Raw genomic sequence first — 21,372 nt, 5'->3', positions numbered from 1 at the left:
CCTTTTGATATGATATATACTAACATTTAAGGGTCCTTTCTCCCACTACTTCTTCCCATGGATTTTATTATTACATATGATTCATAGATGCTTATACTCGCTACACTTCTATCTTCTTGCTTCACATAAAATCACAAGCATTACAAGTTTTTGTTCAATTTAAAAATCAAATTGAAACTCACACTTGCTTAAATATTAAAGCTCTTCAAATTAAAGTGACCATGGAAGGGAATATCTTTCTCATGCTTTCACTTATTTTTTAGCTACTAATGGTATTACACATAGATTATTTTTGCCCTTATACGCACCAACAAAATGGTAGAGCGGAGAGAAAAATTAGATACATTTCTAAAATTAGTTTAGCCATGTTATCTAATGCTTTATTTCCCTTGCAAAATTGAGATGATGTATTTCTCTATGTTGTTTACTTAATCACTAGGCTACCTTCTATGAATGCTAAGAATGTATCTCCATATGAACTTACACATCATAATCCATTTGATTATTCTGTTTTGAAATTTTTTTGGTCTGCATATTTTCCATGTTTAAAGTCTTATAATCCTATTAAATTTGATTTTAAATCTACTTTATCAGTGTTTTAGGTTATGCACGTAATCATAAAGGTTACAAATGTCTTCAACCAAATGGTAAAATCATAATTACAAGGCATGGGTTATTGGATGAGAGTCATTTTCCTTATTCAAAGTTCTTTTCATAAAAAACTACATCACATACAAAGCAACATTTTTCTCATAAAACTTTATCTATTCCCATTATTATATTACCACCATCATTTAATGTTGAGTCAGCTTCCTTATCATTACCTTCTACTAATGAGAGTACCTCTACTATGCTTCAAAATTTTATGACTGAAACTAACACGCCACCACCTCTTTTCGTGGCCGACTCCACACAAGAACAACAAACCTCTCTCCTTAAGCCTATACCCTCAGAATTAGTATCTGACTTACACAGCAAGTTACATTCTAATAGTATCCTTATTTCTGGTTTAGAAATTCAATATAGTGATTTTCATCACTCACCAGCTCCCACAAATACTCATCCCATGCAAACTAGCGCAAAATATGTAACGACCCAATTTTTAGTATGTTATGACAAATGCTAATCGCCTGGTGTTACTTACTGGTTAACCTATAGAATTCTATACTTTGTATTTAGTTATATAATATTGAGTTTGTCGCACTTGTCGTAAGCATATTTATGTAACGTTAGGTGTTTGGTTGACCTAGTAAAGCAGATAAATATTGTAAAATCCCTATAATACGCTTTTTTTTTCTTTCCAAACCAAAATGTTAACCCTAACCTTGACATAATACACTCACCAAAATCCTAGCCACCCTTACCCCTTCTAACAACAGAACAAAAGAACAGAAAGGGAAAAGAGAAGAGGGGGAGAACCGGAGAGGGAAGAGAAGAGGAAGGAAGGGAGGTGGCGCTGTTGGGCATCACTGCCACCGTTGCCGCCGTGGTGTCATCACGAGGAAGGCCAGAACCGAGGGAGAGAGAGTCACGCAAGGAGAAGGAGGCGTCACCATCTCGTATCGCCATTGTCACCGTCGAGTTTTTCATCGTTGTCATCCATGGAGGTTTGCAAACAGAGGGAAGACGCGCCGTTCTACCCAAAGCCGCCACGGGAAGGGTCGTCGCCGTCAAGCCCAGCCACCATCGCCGCCGTTCGTACCTCCGTTTTGTGCCGCCAGATATGTCGCCGGGAGAGAAACAGAACACGCGTGGAGAGAGAAGTGGTCGCAGGGAGGTTCTGCCACCGTTGGAACTCCGCTGTTGCTGCTGCTATGGCCACCGTGCCTCTGCCGCCAAGAAACGCCAAGGAGGGACGTCCGCTGCTGCGTTGTTCCTGTCGCCGTTTGGATGTACCTGAACCAAGTCATCGTTGCCACCGGAGCTGAACTGTTCTTGTCGTTATCCCGGTCCAGCCTTTTTCCTTGATTCTGCTCTAGCTTTCATGTCCTATTATGCCACCATTTAATCTGTCTTGTCCTTGTTTTAATTCGATTTTAGTTTTGCCTGTTTTAGATTTTCGGGACTATCTCCAACTCCATTTTGTTGCTACTCCGGTCCAAATTCTGCGCTCATTTGTTTTATTCTACTTCAATCTTTCTTATTTTGAATTCGACACTCTAGGTTTGGTCTCTTCGGTCTGTTAGGACCATGCTGTAAGTAGGCTTTACATTTATAACCGTTAAGCTTTTGGTTTATGCTATTATGAGTTTTTAATTATATTTTATAAAACTATTATTGAATAACTTTGATTTTATTAGAATAATTGATTTATTATAGCTGAATAATTATTTTTATGAAATTCATATTTTAGAGATTTACATGAGACTATATATATATATATATATATATATAACATAGGGAAGAAAGTAAAACCCTAGCCGTCAGTGAATTCACAAACCCAGAAACCCTTAATCCCTCTTCCCTCTCTTCCTCTGAACCACCCACCGAGGCCACCTCCCAACCTCCCACCCGCTCAGTCCGTCACCCATCCCCTCTGTCCGTCTTCCTCACCGCGACATCTCAGTCTCTCACGAGTCACGCACAGACGCACTGTGGATCTCAGTCCCCTCACCGACAGCCGTCACGTCGCGCACACCGGCACACCGCACCAGGAAGCCCGTCGTCTCCGCCGTTGTTGTTTCTTCCCGCGGAGGCATGTTCGTCGGCGTGGTTCTAGTTCTGGTCGCGTTCTAGACGCCTCTTCGCGTAGGTCGCTGGCCGTCGTTCGTCCGCGTTTTGGTTCTTCTCCACGTTGCTGGTATTTCCAGGTATTTCCAGGTCTTCTGTCTGTTAGTTCTCATTGCTGATATGCTGGTTTATGCTATGTATTTGTTGGCGCTCACTTTAAAATTATGAAATATATTTTCATGATTGAGAAAGTATACTTTAAAAAGATTTCTAATAAAAAAATATTATCTGATTGATTTGATTCGATACCTTATATATTTGAGAGATTGAAGATTCATTGTATTTGAAACTATATGTTTTGAATTGGTTTGGGAGGTTCGTATTAGAAAACCGTAGTTAACGGCGGTTATGACGTTAACTTAGATGCATCTGACTCAGACTCCAGCTAGCAGGGGTGTTGCTAGCCTAATGTGTAGGCCACACGTTAGATCTGTTATTCTGTTAGGACACACAAGAGGAAAGGGCTACCCATAGAGGTGGAGTCGCACACGTGTGGACTTTTGATTTGATTTCTGTATAAGAACTCCCTTATTGATTCACTTATTATTATCAACTACTATTTTCTAATTTAAATTACTTTGATAATAATGTTTATATGGTCTCATGTGGATTATAGATATATTGTCTAGTCATTGAGTTGCAAAATTCACCCCTTTTTCTAAAAATATTTTTTAGAAACAAATATTTGACTATGTGAGATTTTCTAATCAAGAGTCACGATCTGCAATGAGTATCTATTTTTGTCGAATTCCTAGATGTATATACTCCATATGTCACAGGCAGGATCCATCCATATTTATTTATTTTATCTTTTATTAAAAATATGTAATTATTCATTTTAAAAATTGTAATTTTCTATTTCAAATATTTGTTATTTTTTTATTCAATTTATCGTTGAGTCGGTTAGGCTTGCTAGGGATTATTTTCCTGAGTGCCGGTCATGGCTCGTTTTGGGCCATGACAAAGTGGTATCAAAGCTTAGGTTTAATCTGTGTAATATGGAGCAAGTGTCCTATGGTAGGATCACAATTGTATAAATAGAAGTGCGCCTATTTGTACAAATTGTGGTACTATCAAAGGCCTATAGGAATGTCCTCTTTGTCTTCTATATCATTGTTGTCTTCTGATTATTGTGATCATCTGTCCTCTGCCGCTTCTTACTACTCTTGTCCTTTTGTACCCAATCTTGCCCTATCCTTTGCTAGATTTTCTCGAACGTGTTCTTGCAATAGTTTCAGTTTCGGTTCCGGTTCGCGATTCTTGTCTTGTAGCTACTTCTAATCTTTCCCCTTTTTGTGAATGCATGCTTTAATCTTTTTCGTCTTTGTGTTGTTCTCTATAATTCCTGATGTCAATATTTCATGAAATACTTAGAAGATCCGATTGGTGTTTGCTGTGAATTATTATCTAATTCCTTTATAGAGCTGTATTTGAAATTTTGGATTGCATGAATTCATTGAGTTACAAAACGAGATGCTTTGTCTTGGACTTGATAAGCGATATCTGAATTTTTATTTTTATGTTGATAATCTTTGAAGTTATGACTAAATTTTGAGTTGCTTGTGATCCTTTCTTTCAAATCAATAATTTTAAAAATTGTTATTCAGTTGCTCAAGGAGAAGAATTATGCGATAAACATATGAATGAAGTGTTATTGTTGTTTGTTAGATTAATGATTTTCTCTACTTAGGTGTAGTGAATTATTTGGGTGATTAATTGGCTGGATTGAAATATTTTTCAATCTAGAAGTTTGGTTGAGTTTTTTTTTAATTTACTGATTTGGTTCTATTATGGTACTATGTTGTCAAATACGGTTTTTCTGTTATGGAACTATTTTTCTGATTGTTCAGGTGATATCTAGATTATGAACGCTTATTTTTTGTTGGTGATTAGATAATGAATTTTGCTCTTGGCTAAGATCTAAAACTTGAGAATTCTCTCAATCTTAGTTTTTTTGAGAATTTTCCTGCTCTTAACTAGTTTTTATTCTCAAAAGTTTAGAGAGATTAATTTTCTTGATTTGTAGTACCTTGTGAGATTGGGATTATAGATCTTGCATATTGAAAAGAATTTTTATTGATTTTCAACGAAAAAAACTAGATATCTAAATCCTCAAAGCTAAACAAAGTTTATATACGTTTTTCTTTTCCTTGTTATATTCTAATGATTATAAAGCATATGATGATTATCTTGAATATGTGTTAAATTGTAGCTTGCATGTGAGAGTTAATTACTAATTTAGATAGTTCTTTGCTGATATACGTTGCTTGATTAGTGATTATTAACAAATAAGTAATCTGAGTTAATTGCTTTTGAGGGATGCATGAGGTTATTGGTTGCTGCTGTAAAGTAGTTTAATAATATGTAAGTGTTGCTTAATTGGTGATTGATGCGGTTGTAACTTGATGAATATTGGTTGAAAATTGCTAAAATAAGTTAATAGTGAGCTAGGAGGTTTTTATATCTTATTTTATTCATAAAATGTTTACGGTTTAAACTTGACTTTCATACTTATGCGATTATTTATTTAGTTATTTTTGTTATTATTCTTCCATGAACAAAGAGTGAAAGAACTAAATTCTAATTGCTCAACTTATATGTCATTGGCTTTATGATATAGTGATGGCTCTTGATTGGTTGATGCTATTTCCTTTAGATATTTCACTTTTAAGATATCAAGGAAGAATTTTTCCTTTTAAATTCATATGATTAGTATGGTAATGCTCACTTGAGAATCATGTGCTTGTACAATTAATACTGTATTGAGTCATAAACTTCTATATGTTTAAGTTTTCTTTCATGATTATAGAATTATGTCGAAAATATTTTAAATTGCCAGCCCATCTGTATTTGACACTTTGCACTGAAATTGTGGGCGATGGAGATTGAAAATTTTCTTGTTTGCAATGTATGAAAATTGGGGAAGTCTATACTCTAAATAAATTGATGAATAAATTTTTGTACTGTGAGTTCTTTTTGAGTTTTTGGGTTTGATCTTGAGTTGTTCCATCATAGCTTGTTAACCTAGAAAATAATGGGTATGGATTGATCACAGTTTGATCTTGAAGATGTAAATTTATCATTTTTTTCTTTCTTTTCATGAGTTTCCTTTTTTAATTGGTTCATTTATTTTGGATTTTATCATACGTTACATTTGGTTGTTTTGAATCTTTCCTTTATCTGTATGCGTTGATTGATTGTGTTTGAATATTTCATTTTGTTATGGTTATTGATGTTTAGAAATAAAAATTTTCAAGTGATACTATTTATATATGCTAGCTTCTAATTTTGGATGCAACATCTATGTCCTTTTCCTAATTTACTCTCTCAATTATTTGCAATACTTTCATTATTTTTGGCCTTTTTAGAGTCTTGATGATGATGCTTATGAGGAATGGTTATAGAATAAGGAATATGGTGAAGCTTTTTCAGTTATTTCAACAATTACTTATGCCCTAAAGCCTCTTATGCTATAATGATATTGTTCTGCTGGACTTTGTTTTCTTTTGTTCACTTTCTAGTTTTGTTGAAAGAAAAAAAATCTATATTCTATCTAGCGTCGTCACATCTTGTGGTATGATTGTTTAGCATGGTGCATACAGAGAGCTAGAAATTATAACTTGCGAGAAATAGTTCTTCTAAACTCTTTCGTTTCTTTTATTTAAGTAATGGTAATCATTAAGTTTGGGAACGTTAGGTGTTCTTCTTGGGATGGTTTGTGTTGAAGTATGTGCTATAATCGTGCCGCGTGATTTTATTTATCGTTCACTCCGCTATATTTCATATCAAGTGTTCCTTGTTTTAATCCTTGTTGAAATTGAAAATTTGATTATTTTGTTTCACGTCCTACATCTTGTGCATATCTCGATCTTATCGTCATGCTTTTGGCTATCCCATAGATTCTCGACAACATAGGTGTTAACGTTGCATTCCTTTACGTGAACTATGTAACTCCCAGATCTTCTTTGGAAAAGTTATTGATTTGATTCTTTTCTTGCCTTATCGTGTCCCTAATCATCCACTTAAATCTTTTAAAAAAAACACTACCATTGACTTTGGTTACCTTCTTTTAGTAACTTTGTACTTCTTTGATCCAACTTAAACTTGTTTTGACCTAATGCACTATCTTTTCTTTTATTGTTTCTATCAAATTTTTTTGATTCAGATTTTCTCGTTAAGATTCAATTGACTCTCTTTCTGGAACACTTCATTGTTTCTGTACATCATTGTTTAATTGCAATCTTAAACATCCTTCCACGTTCGTGCGAACACCATCTGTGATGTTTGCTCTTCTCTTTCTAGGTTTCGAATCCTTTTGAGTAAACTCGTGCTTGTTTCGGTGTCACGTGCGATTCCCAGATAGCAAACGATACGTTAATTCATTAGGACACAGCTTATTCATGCTGAAGTTTGAAAAGTTGTAATTCTAAGACATGACGTAAGACCAGTTGCTTCCATAGATATATACTACAGAACCAAGGAGAGTATGAAGTAAGAATGTATTTTGAGGAGATTGAGAAACAAAGTGAAGAGTGCTATGTACATCTGAGCTGTCAAGAAAATGTGAGTCGGTGAATGTCAACCGCATATTTTTAACAAAAATCTATCTTGTAACTTTTGCATCTCTTTATACTTCTTTCTCATGTTTGGTAAAGTGCTAAAACCAAGTAAAGTCTTGCAGATTATATTAATTTTCGAGGGCAAAAATTTTTTTAAGGAGGGTAGAATGTAAAATCCCTATAATACCATTCTCTTTTTTTTTTCTTTCCAAACCAAAATTCTAACCCTAACCTTGACATAACACACTCCCTCACACACTCACCAAAACCCTAGCCACCCTTACCCCTTCCAACAGCAGAACAAAAGAACAGAAAGGGAAAAAAGAAGAGGGGGAGAACCAGAGAGGGAAGAGAAGAAGAAGGAAGGGAAGTGGCGCCGGTGGGCGTCACTGCCACCGTCGCTGCCGTGGTGTCATCGTGAGGAAGGCCAGAACCGAGGGAGAGAGTCGCGCAAGGAGAAGGAGGCGTCACTGTCTCGTGTCGCCGTCGTCACCGTCGAGTTCTTCATTGTTGCCGTCTATGGAGGTTTGCAAACAGAGGGAAGACACGCTGTTCTACCCAGATCCGCCACGGGAAGGGTCGTCGCCGTCAAGCCCAGCCACCATCACCGCTGTTTGTGCCTCCATTTCGCGCCGCCAGATCTGTCGCCGGGAGAGAAACAGAATGCGCGTGGAGAGAGAAGTGGTCGCAGGGAGGTTCTGCCGCCGTTGGAACTCCGCTGCTGCTGCTGCTATAGCCGCCGTGCCTCTGCCTCCAAGAAACGCTAAGGAGGGACGTCCGCTGCTGCGTTGTTCCTGTCGCCGTTTGGATGTACCTGAACCAAGTCGTCGTTGCCACCGGAGCTGAACTGTTCCTGTCATTATTTCGGTCCAGCCTTTTTTCTTGATTCTGCTCTAGCTTTCATGTCCTATTAGGATTCAGTTGTGTTGGAGCACAGCTCAATAACGACAAAACACCACATTCAAAATCAGTAAAAGAGAACCGAATCCCCAACTCCGTTAACATACAAGTATACACATAGAAGTAGGCCTAGTCATCTCTCCTCTCACACACTCTATCTTCCTGCCACCGGAGCTGAACTGTTCCTGTCATTATTTCGGTCCAGCCTTTTTTCTTGATTCTGCTCTAGCTTTCATGTCCTATTATGCCACCATTTAATCTGTCTTGTCCTTGTTTTAATTCGATTTTAGTTTTGCCTGTTTTAGATTTCTGGGACTATCGCCAACTCCATTTTGTCACTACTCCGGTCCAAATTCTGCGCTCATTCGTTTTATTCTACTTCAATCTTCCTTATCTTGAATTCGACACTTTGGGTTTGGTCTCTTCGGTCTGTTAGGACCATGCTGTGAGTAGGCTTTACATTTATAACCGTTAAGCTTTTGGTTTATGCTATTATGAGTTTTTAATTATATTTATAAAACTGTTATTGAAGAACTTTGATTTGATTAGAATAATTGATTTATTATAACTGAATAATTATTTTTATGAAATTCATACTTCAGAGATTTACATGAGACTATATATATGTTTTATAAAGCCTTATATTATTTTAAAATATTAATTTTATTCGAATATATACTTTTGAAACATTAAAGTATTTGTTGGCACTCACTTTAAAATTATGAAATATGTTTTTATGATTGAGAAAGTATGATTTGAAAAGATTTCTAATAAAAAAATATTATCTGATTGATTTGATTCGATACCTTATATATTTGAGAGATTGAAGATTTATTGTATTTGAAACTATATGTTTTGAATTGGTTTGGGAGGCTCGTATTAGAAAACCGTAGTTAACGGTGGTTATGACGTTAACTTAGATGCATCTGACTCAGACCCCAGCTAGCAGGGTTGTTGCTAGTCTAACGTGTAGGTCACACATTAGATCTGTTATTCTGTTAGGACACACAAGAGGAAAGGGCTACCCATAGAGGTGGAGCCGTCCACGTGTAGACTTTTGATTTGATTTCTAAATGAGAACTCCCTTATTGATTCACTTATTATTATCAACTACTATTTTCTAATTTAAATTACTTTGATAATAATGTTTATATGGTCTCATGTGGATTATAGATGTATTGTCTAGTCACTGAGTTGCAAAACTCACCCCTTTTTCTAAAAATATTTTTCAGGAACAAATACTTGACTATGTGAGATTTTCTAATCAAGAGTTACGATCTGCAATGAGTATCTATTTTTGTCGAGTTCCTAGATGTATATGCTCCATATGTCACAGGCAGGATCCATCCATATTTATTTATTTTATCTTTTATTAAAAATATGTAATTATTCATTTTAAAAACTGTAATTTTCTATTTCAAATATTTGTTATTTTTTTATTCAATTTATCGTTGAGTCGGTTAGGCTTGCTAGGGATTATTTTCCTGAGTGCCGGTCATGGCTCGTTTTGGGCCATGACAAAGTGGTATCAAAGCTTAGGTTTAATCTGAACAATCTTCCTATAGAACTTGAGGAATGGATTGACTATATTTCATTGCATATTCTAAACGTCTATCATGTAGTAGGTCTTATCTGGATGACAGGAGGTAGAGCTTTATGCACATAACTATCTACTAATTTAACTCTGTTAGCCTACCATGCACATTTTATGGTATTCAATTTGGCCAACTTGATGCTATTGGTCTGAGTATTTGGTTGTGCTTTACCTATTTTAATATCTGAGATATTTTTTCTCACCCTTGTTATCGATATTTTTTTTGTAAAGAGGGATAGGAGTTATAATTTATGTAATATTCTCGCTATCAGAGTGGCGCAGCCGGAAGCGTGACATACATTCTGATAGTAAGGATGTTATAAAATGTAACAAATATTATGATGTATGTCTGTACTACGCACGTCATGAACTCACTCATAGATTGACTAGCCGCAACCTGACGTTTTTCGGGACCAAACCTAGATATGGTTTCTTAACTGCGTACACTCAGCATATATGCCTCTTGAGCGAACCATGTGCATTCAAGGCACTTGACAATTGTTGCAGAGCTTGCCGCCACGGTATGCTTTCAGTTGAGAAACAAAATTCATTATATAAGTTAGGATTCTTATATTCATTCCGCACTGGTTAGGCAGGACAAAACCTTAGCTCTGTTAGGCGGACATTAATTCATAAGCATCTTCGAGTTTCATTTTATCGTTTTACAGCTTTTAGGACATCTCTATTTAAGATTTTATTTTATTCTCTATGAAAACATTTGTCCTTAGTCTTTTTACATATTGCCAATTATGCCCTTAAATTCTTTTAAGTTAAACATTGTGTCATTTATTTTTCTAAAATGACCATTACGTCTTCAATATCTCTTTTTATAAAAGACTTCTATATCCTTCTTTCTTCTTAATTACTATTTTCTCTTTGACATTTTATAAAAACCATTTTATCTTTAATGTTCCATTCTTATCATTATTTTAACCTTATATTTTGTCAAAATAATCATTTTATCCCTAAGACTCCATATTTGCCATTTTAACCCCATATTTTTCTAAATTAACCATTTTACTTGTAATATTTTCCAAGTTATCAATTTAATCTTAATTTCTTTCTTAATGACACTTCTGATAGTGATTAATAACTTTAGCATGTATAATCTTAAAACACATGTTAATTAAATAATCTTCTTAAATTATATATTACTCTTATTGTATAATTTTTCCTAAAAATTACTTGACCAACCAGTAACCAGTTATACTATCTCCAAAACATACGCATTGCCCCATATATAATTACAACAAAATAAACAAAAAACTATAAAAAGATCATCACAACTCATGGATGCTTTCAATAATAACAGAACTTTGTAAAACTATAAAAACATCGAGACTAAATTGATTATTAACTATAACAATCAAGTATGCAGATTATTGAAGTACATGTTGTGATTGTAGGTGCAGGACCTGCTGGAATAGCAACCGCAGGATGTCTCAACAAACTCAGAATCTCTAACATTGTTCTTGAAAGAGATGATTGTCCTGTTTCTCTTTGGAGAAAAAGAGCATATGATCGTTTGAAACTACACTTAGGAAAAGACTTTTGTAACCTTCCACATTATCCTTTTCCTTCTTACTTTCCCAATTTTGTCCCCAGGGTTGATTTCTTGCACTACATTGACTCTTACATTGCGCATTTTGGCATTGACATCAACTACAACTGCTCTGTTGACTCCGCTTTCATTGACCAAAGCAGTAGAAAGTGGAGGCTCCTTGTTACCAACAACTCTTCCGGTGCCGGCGAAATCTATGAGGCAGAGTTTCTGGTGGTTGCGAGCGGAGAGAATAGTGAAGAGTACATCCCAAACATTAAAGGGTTTGAGAGCTATCAAGGAGAGTCCATGCATTGTAGCAAGTATTTGAATGGGAGAGAAATGTACAAGAAGAATGTTTTGGTTGTTGGATGTGGCAATTCTGGCATGAAAATTGCTTATGATCTTTCAACTTGGGGTGCATATACCTCTATTGTCATCAGAAGTCAAGTAAATTATTTTTCTGTCAATAGATATGTAACTATTTATGTCTATATCTCTGAAAAAGATGGTTTTATAATTCTTGCAAATTAGAGTGTTAATAAATCACTAATGATAACTAATTAATTGGTATAAATCACAAAACCTGTTAGTTTCCTAGCATTTCTCTTATGTAAATTCTTGTGCTTGCAATCAAATTGCATGTGTTGCATCTATTCTGATATATGAACCCTATGTAGTTCAAAATAACCAACAAAATTTAATAGTGAGTGTATGCTATTCATTCAGGTGCATTATTTTACTAAGAAAATGGTGTATGTGGGTATGTTGATGCTAAAACACTTCACGGTGGAAAAAGTGGACAAGATCATGATTGTTATGAGCAAATTGAAGTATGGAAATATGTCTAAGTATGGTTTGACGAGGCCAAAGGAAGGACCTTTTGCACTCAAAATAAAAGGTGGTACTACTCCTACCATTGATGTTGGTTGCGTGAAAAGGATTAAGAACGGAAAAATAAAGGTAATAAATACATATATACTTGTTTAATGTTAGATAATCAATTTTTTAACATCAGTTAATTTTTTAAAATTATTTTATTTATTTAAAATTTTGGACTTCAAATTATAAATATTTAATCTTAAATATTTATAATTTAAACATTAAAGTCGGTTAATGTTGTTTAAGTAAAAGTTAACTTTTTATATTTTTAATTAATTAATTAATTAATTACAATTTATAAATTAATTTTTTAATTAACAACGGGTTCTATCCAATCAATTAATTATCCTTGTCTTAAATTAAATTTAGGTTTATCCTGGTATTTCAAGTATCAAGGAAAATAAGGTAGTTAAATTTGTTGATGGACAACATGCTCATTTCGATGCAATCATCTTTGTTACTGGATACAAAACCAATGTGCTGAAGTGGCTTAAGGTGTGTATATTTATATTTTTATTTCGAAAACAATATAGTATTTCCTAAAGAAACAAATTTATTCAATGGATAGTGGGTATAGTAGTCTCAAATTCAATTTTAAATTATGAAAATATTTTATAACAAAGAAAAATAAACAAAATTAACCACAATTTATTTTATTTAATATTTATTAATAATAACTTTTGACACTATTTTTTGTCTTTTTAACATTATTGTTTAGATTAATGTACTTAATAAATATGTTTGTATAATTAATTGTGTTACATTTTTTGTCGTTCAGGATTACAAGGGTCTATTCAATGAGAATGGAATGCCAAAACCAAGTTACCCAAATCATTGGAAAGGAAAACATGGAATTTACAGTGCTGGATTTTCGAAAAGAGGATTAGAAGGCATTTCATTTGATGCGATGAAAATAGCAAATGATATCAACTTCACTTTGACTTCAAGGGTCAATCAAATTACATCTTAGTCCTATTTTATAGTGATACATGCAAGCTGATCATGCAAGCTGATCGATTGATTGAAATAAGATGAAAATTCAAGTGCAATTGATTTCTTGTGAAGTTGATAGTTGAAAATAGTTAAATGATTTAATTGATTTGACTAAATTTTTATGAGGAGTTCTAAGGACCAGCAAATTTTGTAATTTATAGCCATCAATTTGTGTTTTTAATGGTGTGAAATTTTATCCAATAACATGGGATTACTCACTTTTGTTTTAGTATTTATCTTGTTTACAATTTTACCCCTACACTTTATTAAGATTATTATTTATGTCTAAAATTTTATTTTAATTATATTTTATCTCGAATCTTTTATATATTTATGTTTTTACACCTAGACTTTCTATATTCATCACATTTATAGTCCAAATATTTTATTATTTATACTTTAGTCCACTTTTTACCCTAAGTTACTTAATACTCATATTTTGGGTGTATTATACAAAAATTATATGTATCAATTCTTTGTTTATGACACTTTTAAGCCTTTAATCACTTTTCTTGAAATCTTTCATTCTTTTACACACTTAGTCACAATAAACATCATCTTATGAGTATTTTTCTTGATTCTCAAGATTATATTTTGCGCCCTAAGTGCACATCACGATCCGGCCATCATCATCAATCATGTTCAACCATCCAAAATTCATAACAAACACTTATAAACTATATCAATAACTCATTCATCATTCAATCATCATGATAAACACTCAAAGGCATAATTTTTTTTCAAATCATCATCAACGCATTACATTCATGAGGAATCTAATTTAATCCTAATCCTTACCTCACTTGTAAGGCTTTTCGATTCATTTGTTAGCACCTTATGACCGCCTCTTCCTCCTAAATCAAAATTAAAATTCATTTTAATCACTTTTAGGCCTTATGGTCGAATCACCACAGAGGAAAAAGGGAAAGATTTTTCACCCTTTGAAGCTTGAAATTTGTGTATGAGCATTTTGAGAATCCTAAGATATAATTCATGAATAAAACATTATTAAAGTTAATTTCTTGGTCTCCAAGAAATCCTTGGGAAAAATTTGAAGAGAATTAAGAGAAATAAATATTCTCACTTTTTGAGCTTGAGAAAGATGTTTTCCTACACTTTGAGGCTTCTAAAAATGATTTCCTAAATAAGAGAAGCAAGAAAATTTTTCATTCCTTAGAGAATGAACCATGATAACTGAATTTTTTGAGGGAAAAAAAAGGATTTTGTTCACAAACCTCAAGGTTTAGGGAAGTGAAAACTTGAGGACCGGTGGAATTTGAAGTGTTCTAGGTTTAGGGGTTAAGATATGGTTTTAGTTTCTCGTAGTTAATGTTTAATGTCACGTGAAAACTTAGGTTAGAAGACTATAAAATAGGAATGAATTGAATTGGTTGTGTACGATGAATATATGAATAATGATGATTATTGATGCGTTGAGAATGGTTGGATTTTAATGGAATAAATGTATATGTATATAATCTAGTCGGCCTTTACTTGCAAGGTCGAGTCTAGATCTTGATTATATGACTATTTTTTGGAACTCTAATTATATATATCTGTCTCTTGATTCTCTGTATAAACTTTCTGTCTTTCGGTTTCTCGTGAGCGTGTATCTTCGATTTTGTTTTTATCGTACTCTTTCCTTTCAAGGCTTCTAGATATATTATTCTTGATATATGTGTGTGTGTGTATCGTACTCTTTCCTTTCAAGGACTTCTAGATATATTATTCTTCATGTGTGTCTGTGTTTTATTTTAGAGGTCGTAATACCACACCACTTTTGATTTATGGCTTAAGCGTAAAGTTTTATGTGATAGAGTGTTACATACTCGATTCTCCGAAGTGAAATGTGACACATTATAATCCCAAAAATAATAAAAGTTACTATTTTGGTAATAAATATTACAAAGGAAGGAAGAAAACACTTTTCAATAATAAATGATCTTACAAAAAGTGGAATTGTAATAAAAGAAAAACGGCACAATAAAAATATAGAAAGAAAATGTCATCGTTTGTGATAGTAAAGGTCAATGGTCACATATTTACCGTACGTCATAGTACTTAATTGAACTTTAACAAGTGTAACACCCTCACCATTAGAATGTCACGCATCCAGCTGCGTCACTCTGATAGCAAAAAGTATTACGATAACTTTATATACTTAATAAATAAATAGGTGCATTTGACTCAAAACTGTATCGCTATTTTTTTCGAAAAGCCGAAAAAATATTATATGTTGAAAACACACAAGCATATACAAATATATAAAAGTTCTTACATAAGTAGCTTATGAATATAATATACATACAATACATACAATTCCTATCTCTCTTATAAAACATAATATTAATAATGACGAGGGATAAATAAATAAAAATTAAAACAACAACATTGAATAAGCGAAACGCAAAAAAACCCTTTGTGAGCCTCTTCATCCGTCTCCTGAAAAGATAAAGCTGTATGGGGTAAGAACCTAACCACACGACCTTATCACTGAGTTTCAGAATTGTCATAAGAAGATATTTAATAAGAAAATCATTTAAGAACTCAGTAATTATGGTTGTCTTATGAATCCTTTGAAAACCGATGGTTTAATCATAAAAAATTCAAAACCTTTCTAAAAGAAATCAGTTAATAATATCCATGGAGTCAAACTCCAAACTCAATAATATTCCATGGAGTCAAACTCCAAACTCAATATTATAATATTCGAAATCCATATATATATGCATGCTCATGGGAGAACCCGAGGAGTTAAAGTGTCCAGTCACATCTTTCGACAAAAGGTCAACAAAGTATCGAGTCTCAACTTGGAGTTAGTAGTGACAAGCCACTGCGTCTATCCAAGGAAACTCATGTCTCAGATCATCAATATAAATATTTCAACCATAGTTCATCAATATCCAGATCATTCTTAATATCATCATCATTCATCAATTCATATCTCATTTCCAAATTCATTCAAAATCATACTTTAAAATCAATCCTCATCATCTTTCATTCAAATTCAATAATCATCATCCTCCCATTCCGTTCATCAACAACCCCAACTCAAAATATAATTTATTCTTTTCTAAATAAATCAAAATTAAAATATATCATCTTTAAAATCAAATCTTTTTAAATAATTACTTCAAACAAAGCTTCCAATTTTTATAAAATTTTCGACAGCATCTCTTAAAAAATTCAAACTCTGTCACCCTTTTCGGGTCCCATCCAAACATTCCTCAAACCCTTTTCAATCATTTCCAAATCTAAATCAATTTCCAAAATTCGATCGGTTGTAATGTCAAATTATTTTCAAATCGAACCAAATCCAATAATAAATCTTTTTCAAAATCAAACCAGCTCCAATATTAAATCATTTATAAAATCTAACTAATACAAAATCAAACTGCTTCCAAAATTAATTCATTTTCATATCTCAAATCATTTCCAAAGCTAATTCATTTACATTATCAAATTGACTCCAAAACAAAGAAAAATTACTTTTCATAATATTCAATTAAATAACTTTACAAACCAATTTCTCGTTAACAACGGCATACCACTCAAGCAGTAATCTAATCCAACAAACGACTACATCCACGAGACAAACATAATCACAGAAATATATTTGTCACACCAATATCTATTTATAACAACTTTGTAATATAAAATAAATTTAAAAAAAACACCTACCTCAACTCTTCGAAACTCGAAAGTTATACAGCGCGTCAAAACCCCTTTTTCTCGGCCTGTAATCCTGGTAGCCTCAATCTCAACTCAACCCACTATCGCAGCAACCACAACAACTCTAAGCACAACATATAATTACCGAAACTCAATCTTATAGCAATTAAGGTAGCAAAACCTTTGCGTAAGTTAACAGAATAGTGACTAAAAGGGGTTTTTAGAACAGAAACGCATACCGAAGAAACAACCATGGCAGATTCGATGGAGGTTCCAGCAGCCACATCGACTTTTCCGGCGACCATACATGACGAGCAACAACCACAGCAGCAGCTAGGAGGGCGGCGGTCATGGTGGCAGCTTCTAACGGCGACGATTGAAGGCTCAACGATGATGGCAACCAACAGCTTCTCCTCTCTCACACGGGCCACTTCTCTCTCTGTGCTACATCGACAGCGGCGGTGGCAACTGACTCTAGAGACATCGATAGTGACGGAAAGCAACAGCTTGGCGGCATCCACGGCAGAACGGTGATGAAGACGCGACAACTGCTCCAGCGGTAGCTCCCTCACGAGCTCTCTCTCCCTGCCCGATCTCTCTCTCTCATCGTCGATGTTGTGTTACGCGCATGTGTATATTGGGTTAGGTGGGGTGTGGCGGTGGGTGAGGTGGTGGCTAGGGGCTAGTGGGTTCAATTTGGAAATTTTGTAGTTTAGGTAATTTTAATAAAATTAGGGGTAATTGAGTAATTGAAAACCACTTTTTAATTCATAAAAATTATCTTTGAAAAAAATATTATTTATTTATAAATTTACAAATTAATTTCAAGAAAACACTCTTATTCAAGGATTAGAGATAATATAATTAATTTCTTTTATTTATAAAAATTAATGTATTAAATTCTAAAATCTCAATTATTTAAATCAAGTCATATAAAATTCTCAGTATTTTACAATTACTAAACTTTATAATTTAAATATGGGAATTATCCAACGATTGTAAAATTAGATAAAAATTTTAATTTAATGATTAAAACTTGATTTAATTAGCTTTAATAAAATAATTTCCAAAATTAAAGTCTTTAATGAATAAATAAATTATAATTGACTCATAATAATATTTTTTCAAAAATTCTGGGTCTTACATTCCACCCACCTTAAAAAAAATTTCATCCTCGAAATTGATACAAAACGAAAGAGACTTCATATCACTTCACTTTTTGAACACATTTAAAGAAAAAAGCAAAAATATTTCAGCATATGTACATACATTTTCAAATTCTAGGATTTTTATATGGCTTAAGGATATAAGGATATAAGTGGGATGCGATACAGAAGCTACAAAACAGGTTTGGTGTAAAAGATCACAAAACAGACTAGCGCTAAAACGTGATTAATGTTCGCACACTGATCTCGCACTAGCTTAAGAGATTCAACTCCCTAACTTCGACATAACTTTTCTTAAATGTTCTCAATCATATTTCATCGAACAATCCATTCGACGGTTCTCAATCTCATGAATCACTTTGGAACACACAACTAGTCACAGGCCTAATATCAACCAAACCCCTTTCGTGTAAAACAAAACTCCACAACATCCTGTGATATCGCACACTTACAAGCTTTACTTTCTGCATCTACTTATTGTGTCCTAAAAACTAACGTATCGCTTGCTATATCTAAAGGTCGCACATGTCACTAAAATAAATCTCGAGTTTACTTAGAAGGGTACTAGACCTCAGGAAAGAAGAACAAGTGACAAGGACATTACTCATAATAATTTGAAAGAATGAATAAAATTGCAGATAAAAAAGGATGCACAAATAATGAAGAGTACCAGAAAGGAATTAATTGGCAACTCCACGGATAACTCTTGAATCAAAGAAATTCGATAGGATCAATAAGAGTACCAGAAAAATAGCGCATTAATTTGAAATAAACTTCAAGCTGAGTTGAAAAGGTATGAGATTTTATAGAAGTGGAATGATTAAAGACAACAGTGACACATCACAATAGAACAACTTCAGATTACTACAAGGGTTTCTTAGCTTGTGGAGAAATATGAGGTTAACAACCGTGTTACAAGAGTTTTAACATAGTTGGAAAGAAAAATTGAATTGTATATAGGAAAAAATTTCGATTTCAAAGAACTTTAACAGAACCCATAGAGGAGAACGTGGCTGATGAGCGGATATTTTATATGCTTTTTGGGGTATTTTCATATAGTTTTTAGTAGGATCTAGCTACTTTTTGTATATTCTTATTAGTTTTATGCAAAAATCATATTTCTGGAATTTACTATGAGTTTGTGTATTTTTCTGTGATTTCAGGTATTTTCTGGCTGAAATTGAGGGACCTGAGAAAAAATCTGATTCAGAGGCTGAAAAAGGACTGCAGATGCTGTTGGATTCTGACCTCCCTGCACTCGAAATAGCTTTTCTTGAGCTACAGAAGCCCAATTGGCCCGCTCTCAATTGCGTTGGAAAGTAGACATCTTCGGCTTTCCAGTAATACATAATAGTTCATACTTTGCTCGAGTTGTGATGACGTAAACTGGCGTTTAACGCCAACTTTCTACCCTATTCTGGCGTTAAACGCCAGAAACAGGATACAAGCAGAAGTTAAACACCTAAACTGGCCCAAAAGCTGGAGTTAAGTGCCAGGAATAGCCTCTACACGTGAAAGCTTTATTGCTCAGCCCAAACACACACCAAGTGGGCCCCGGAAGTGGATTTCTGCACTATCTATCTTAGCTTACTCATTTTTTGTAAACCTAGGTTACTAGTTGAGTATAAAAACTACTTTTAGAGATTCATTCAGTACCTCATGATATTTTACATCTGAATTTGTATCTTTTACGGCATGAGTCTCTAAACCCCATGGTTGGGGTGAGGAACTCTGCTGTGTCTCGATGGATTAATACAATTACTGATGTTTTCTATTCAATCACGCTTGATTCCAATCTAAGATATTCACTCGCACTTAAACATGATCAATGTGATGATCCGTGACACTCATCACCATTCTCAACCTATGAACGCGTGCCTGAGAACCACTTCCATTCTACCTTAGATTGAGTGTGTATCTCTTGGGTTCCTGGTTCACGAGTTTGACTGCCTCTCCTGACAACAGAACGTTCAATCCGTGAGACCAGAGTCTTTGTGGTATAAGCTAGAATCAATTGGCAGTATTCTTGAGATCCGAAAAGTCTAAACCTTGTCTGTGGTATTCCGAGTAGGATCTGGGATGGGATGACTGTGAAGAGCTTCAAACTCACGAATGTTGGGCGTAGTGACAGACACAAAAGGATCACTGGATCCTATTCCAGCACAGGTGAGAACCGACAGATGATTAGCCATGTATATGGACCTTTTTCACTGAAAGGACGGATGGGAGTCATTGACAATGGTGATCCACCAACATACAGCTTGCTATGGAAGGAGCCTTGCGTGCGTGAAGAAGAAGACAGTAGGAAAGTAAAGATTCAGAAGACAGAGCATCTCCAAAACTCCAACCCATTCTCCATTACTGCATATCAAGTATTTATTTCATGTTCGTTTATTTTTCGCAATTAAAACTAAGAACCATTATTGACATCCTGACTAAGAATAATAAGATAACCATAGCTTGCTTCAAGCCGACAATCTCCGTAGGATCGACCCTTACTCACGTAAGGTATTACTTGGACGACCCAGTGCACTTGCTGGTTAGTTGTACGAGTTGTGAAAAGTGTGATTTACAATTTCGTGCACCAGTGGCTGTGTCGTTTACAAAATTCAAGAGAATTAGTAAAATCATAAATATTACGTCATGTTAAAACACATTCAAGTCGAACTAGATTATGCAAGATTTGTAAAATGAAAAATTAGTTAGGCTAAGGATAAAATATTTCCTTGAAAACCTTAAAAGATACTTTAGGAACATAATAAAAAGAATTTGCATAAAAACAGCCGCAAGGTTGGTAGGGAATTAAGTTTTAATCCTAAGAAAGAATTTTGAATCAATGAACTTCGGTAGGAATAACAAGAGGAAGAACGGTACACTAATTTGAACCGACTCTGAGCTAAGTCAAAAAGAATACTAACAGTCAATGGAAGCATTCACCAAGAATAGATAAACTCAAGAAGGAATGAATTTACTTTCTCAAAAGAAATACTAAAGGTTTAAATAAAGTATTGCACCAAAACAACTCAAACTAAAATAAAATATGCAAAGTTTATAAAATAGAATTTAACTGAGCTATGAACAAAAATATTCTCTCAAGAATTTTAAAAAATATTCAAGTAAAAGGAGAATCAAACCAGAATTAATTTGAAGATCCAAAACAAGAATTACAAGAGGATACTATAAGATAGGATGTATTACGACAAAACAGATTCAAATTTTGTAAATAAATTACATCGTTTAAGTAGAAGAATGCAGAACCTAAAACTGTGATATCAAGAATCTATGGGATAGCTAGGAGCATGTTTAGAGTAGAATGTGCATAAGTGCAAAGCATAA

The 21,372-nt window shown here is 34.0% G+C and overlaps 1 protein-coding gene across 1 annotated transcript; it reads left to right on the top strand.

Annotated features, from left to right (window-relative positions):
• Window positions 1-11,146: 11,146 nt before the first annotated feature.
• LOC107459322 (probable indole-3-pyruvate monooxygenase YUCCA11) lies at window positions 11,147-13,175 on the top strand (the record flags this gene model as incomplete). The annotated part of the gene is made up of 4 exons (XM_016077531.2): window positions 11,147-11,773; window positions 12,053-12,286; window positions 12,575-12,700; window positions 12,984-13,175. Coding segments are annotated over 4 exons (1,179 nt in total), but the record flags the coding sequence as incomplete, so codon positions are not given.
• Between the last annotated feature and the right edge of the window lie 8,197 nt (window positions 13,176-21,372).

This window comes from Arachis duranensis, chromosome 7 (genome assembly GCF_000817695.3).
Source record: "Arachis duranensis cultivar V14167 chromosome 7, aradu.V14167.gnm2.J7QH, whole genome shotgun sequence".
Lineage (NCBI taxonomy): Eukaryota > Viridiplantae > Streptophyta > Magnoliopsida > Fabales > Fabaceae > Arachis > Arachis duranensis.
The sequence above is the reverse complement of the archived record's forward strand: the minus strand, read 5'-3'. Positions and strand labels throughout refer to the sequence as shown.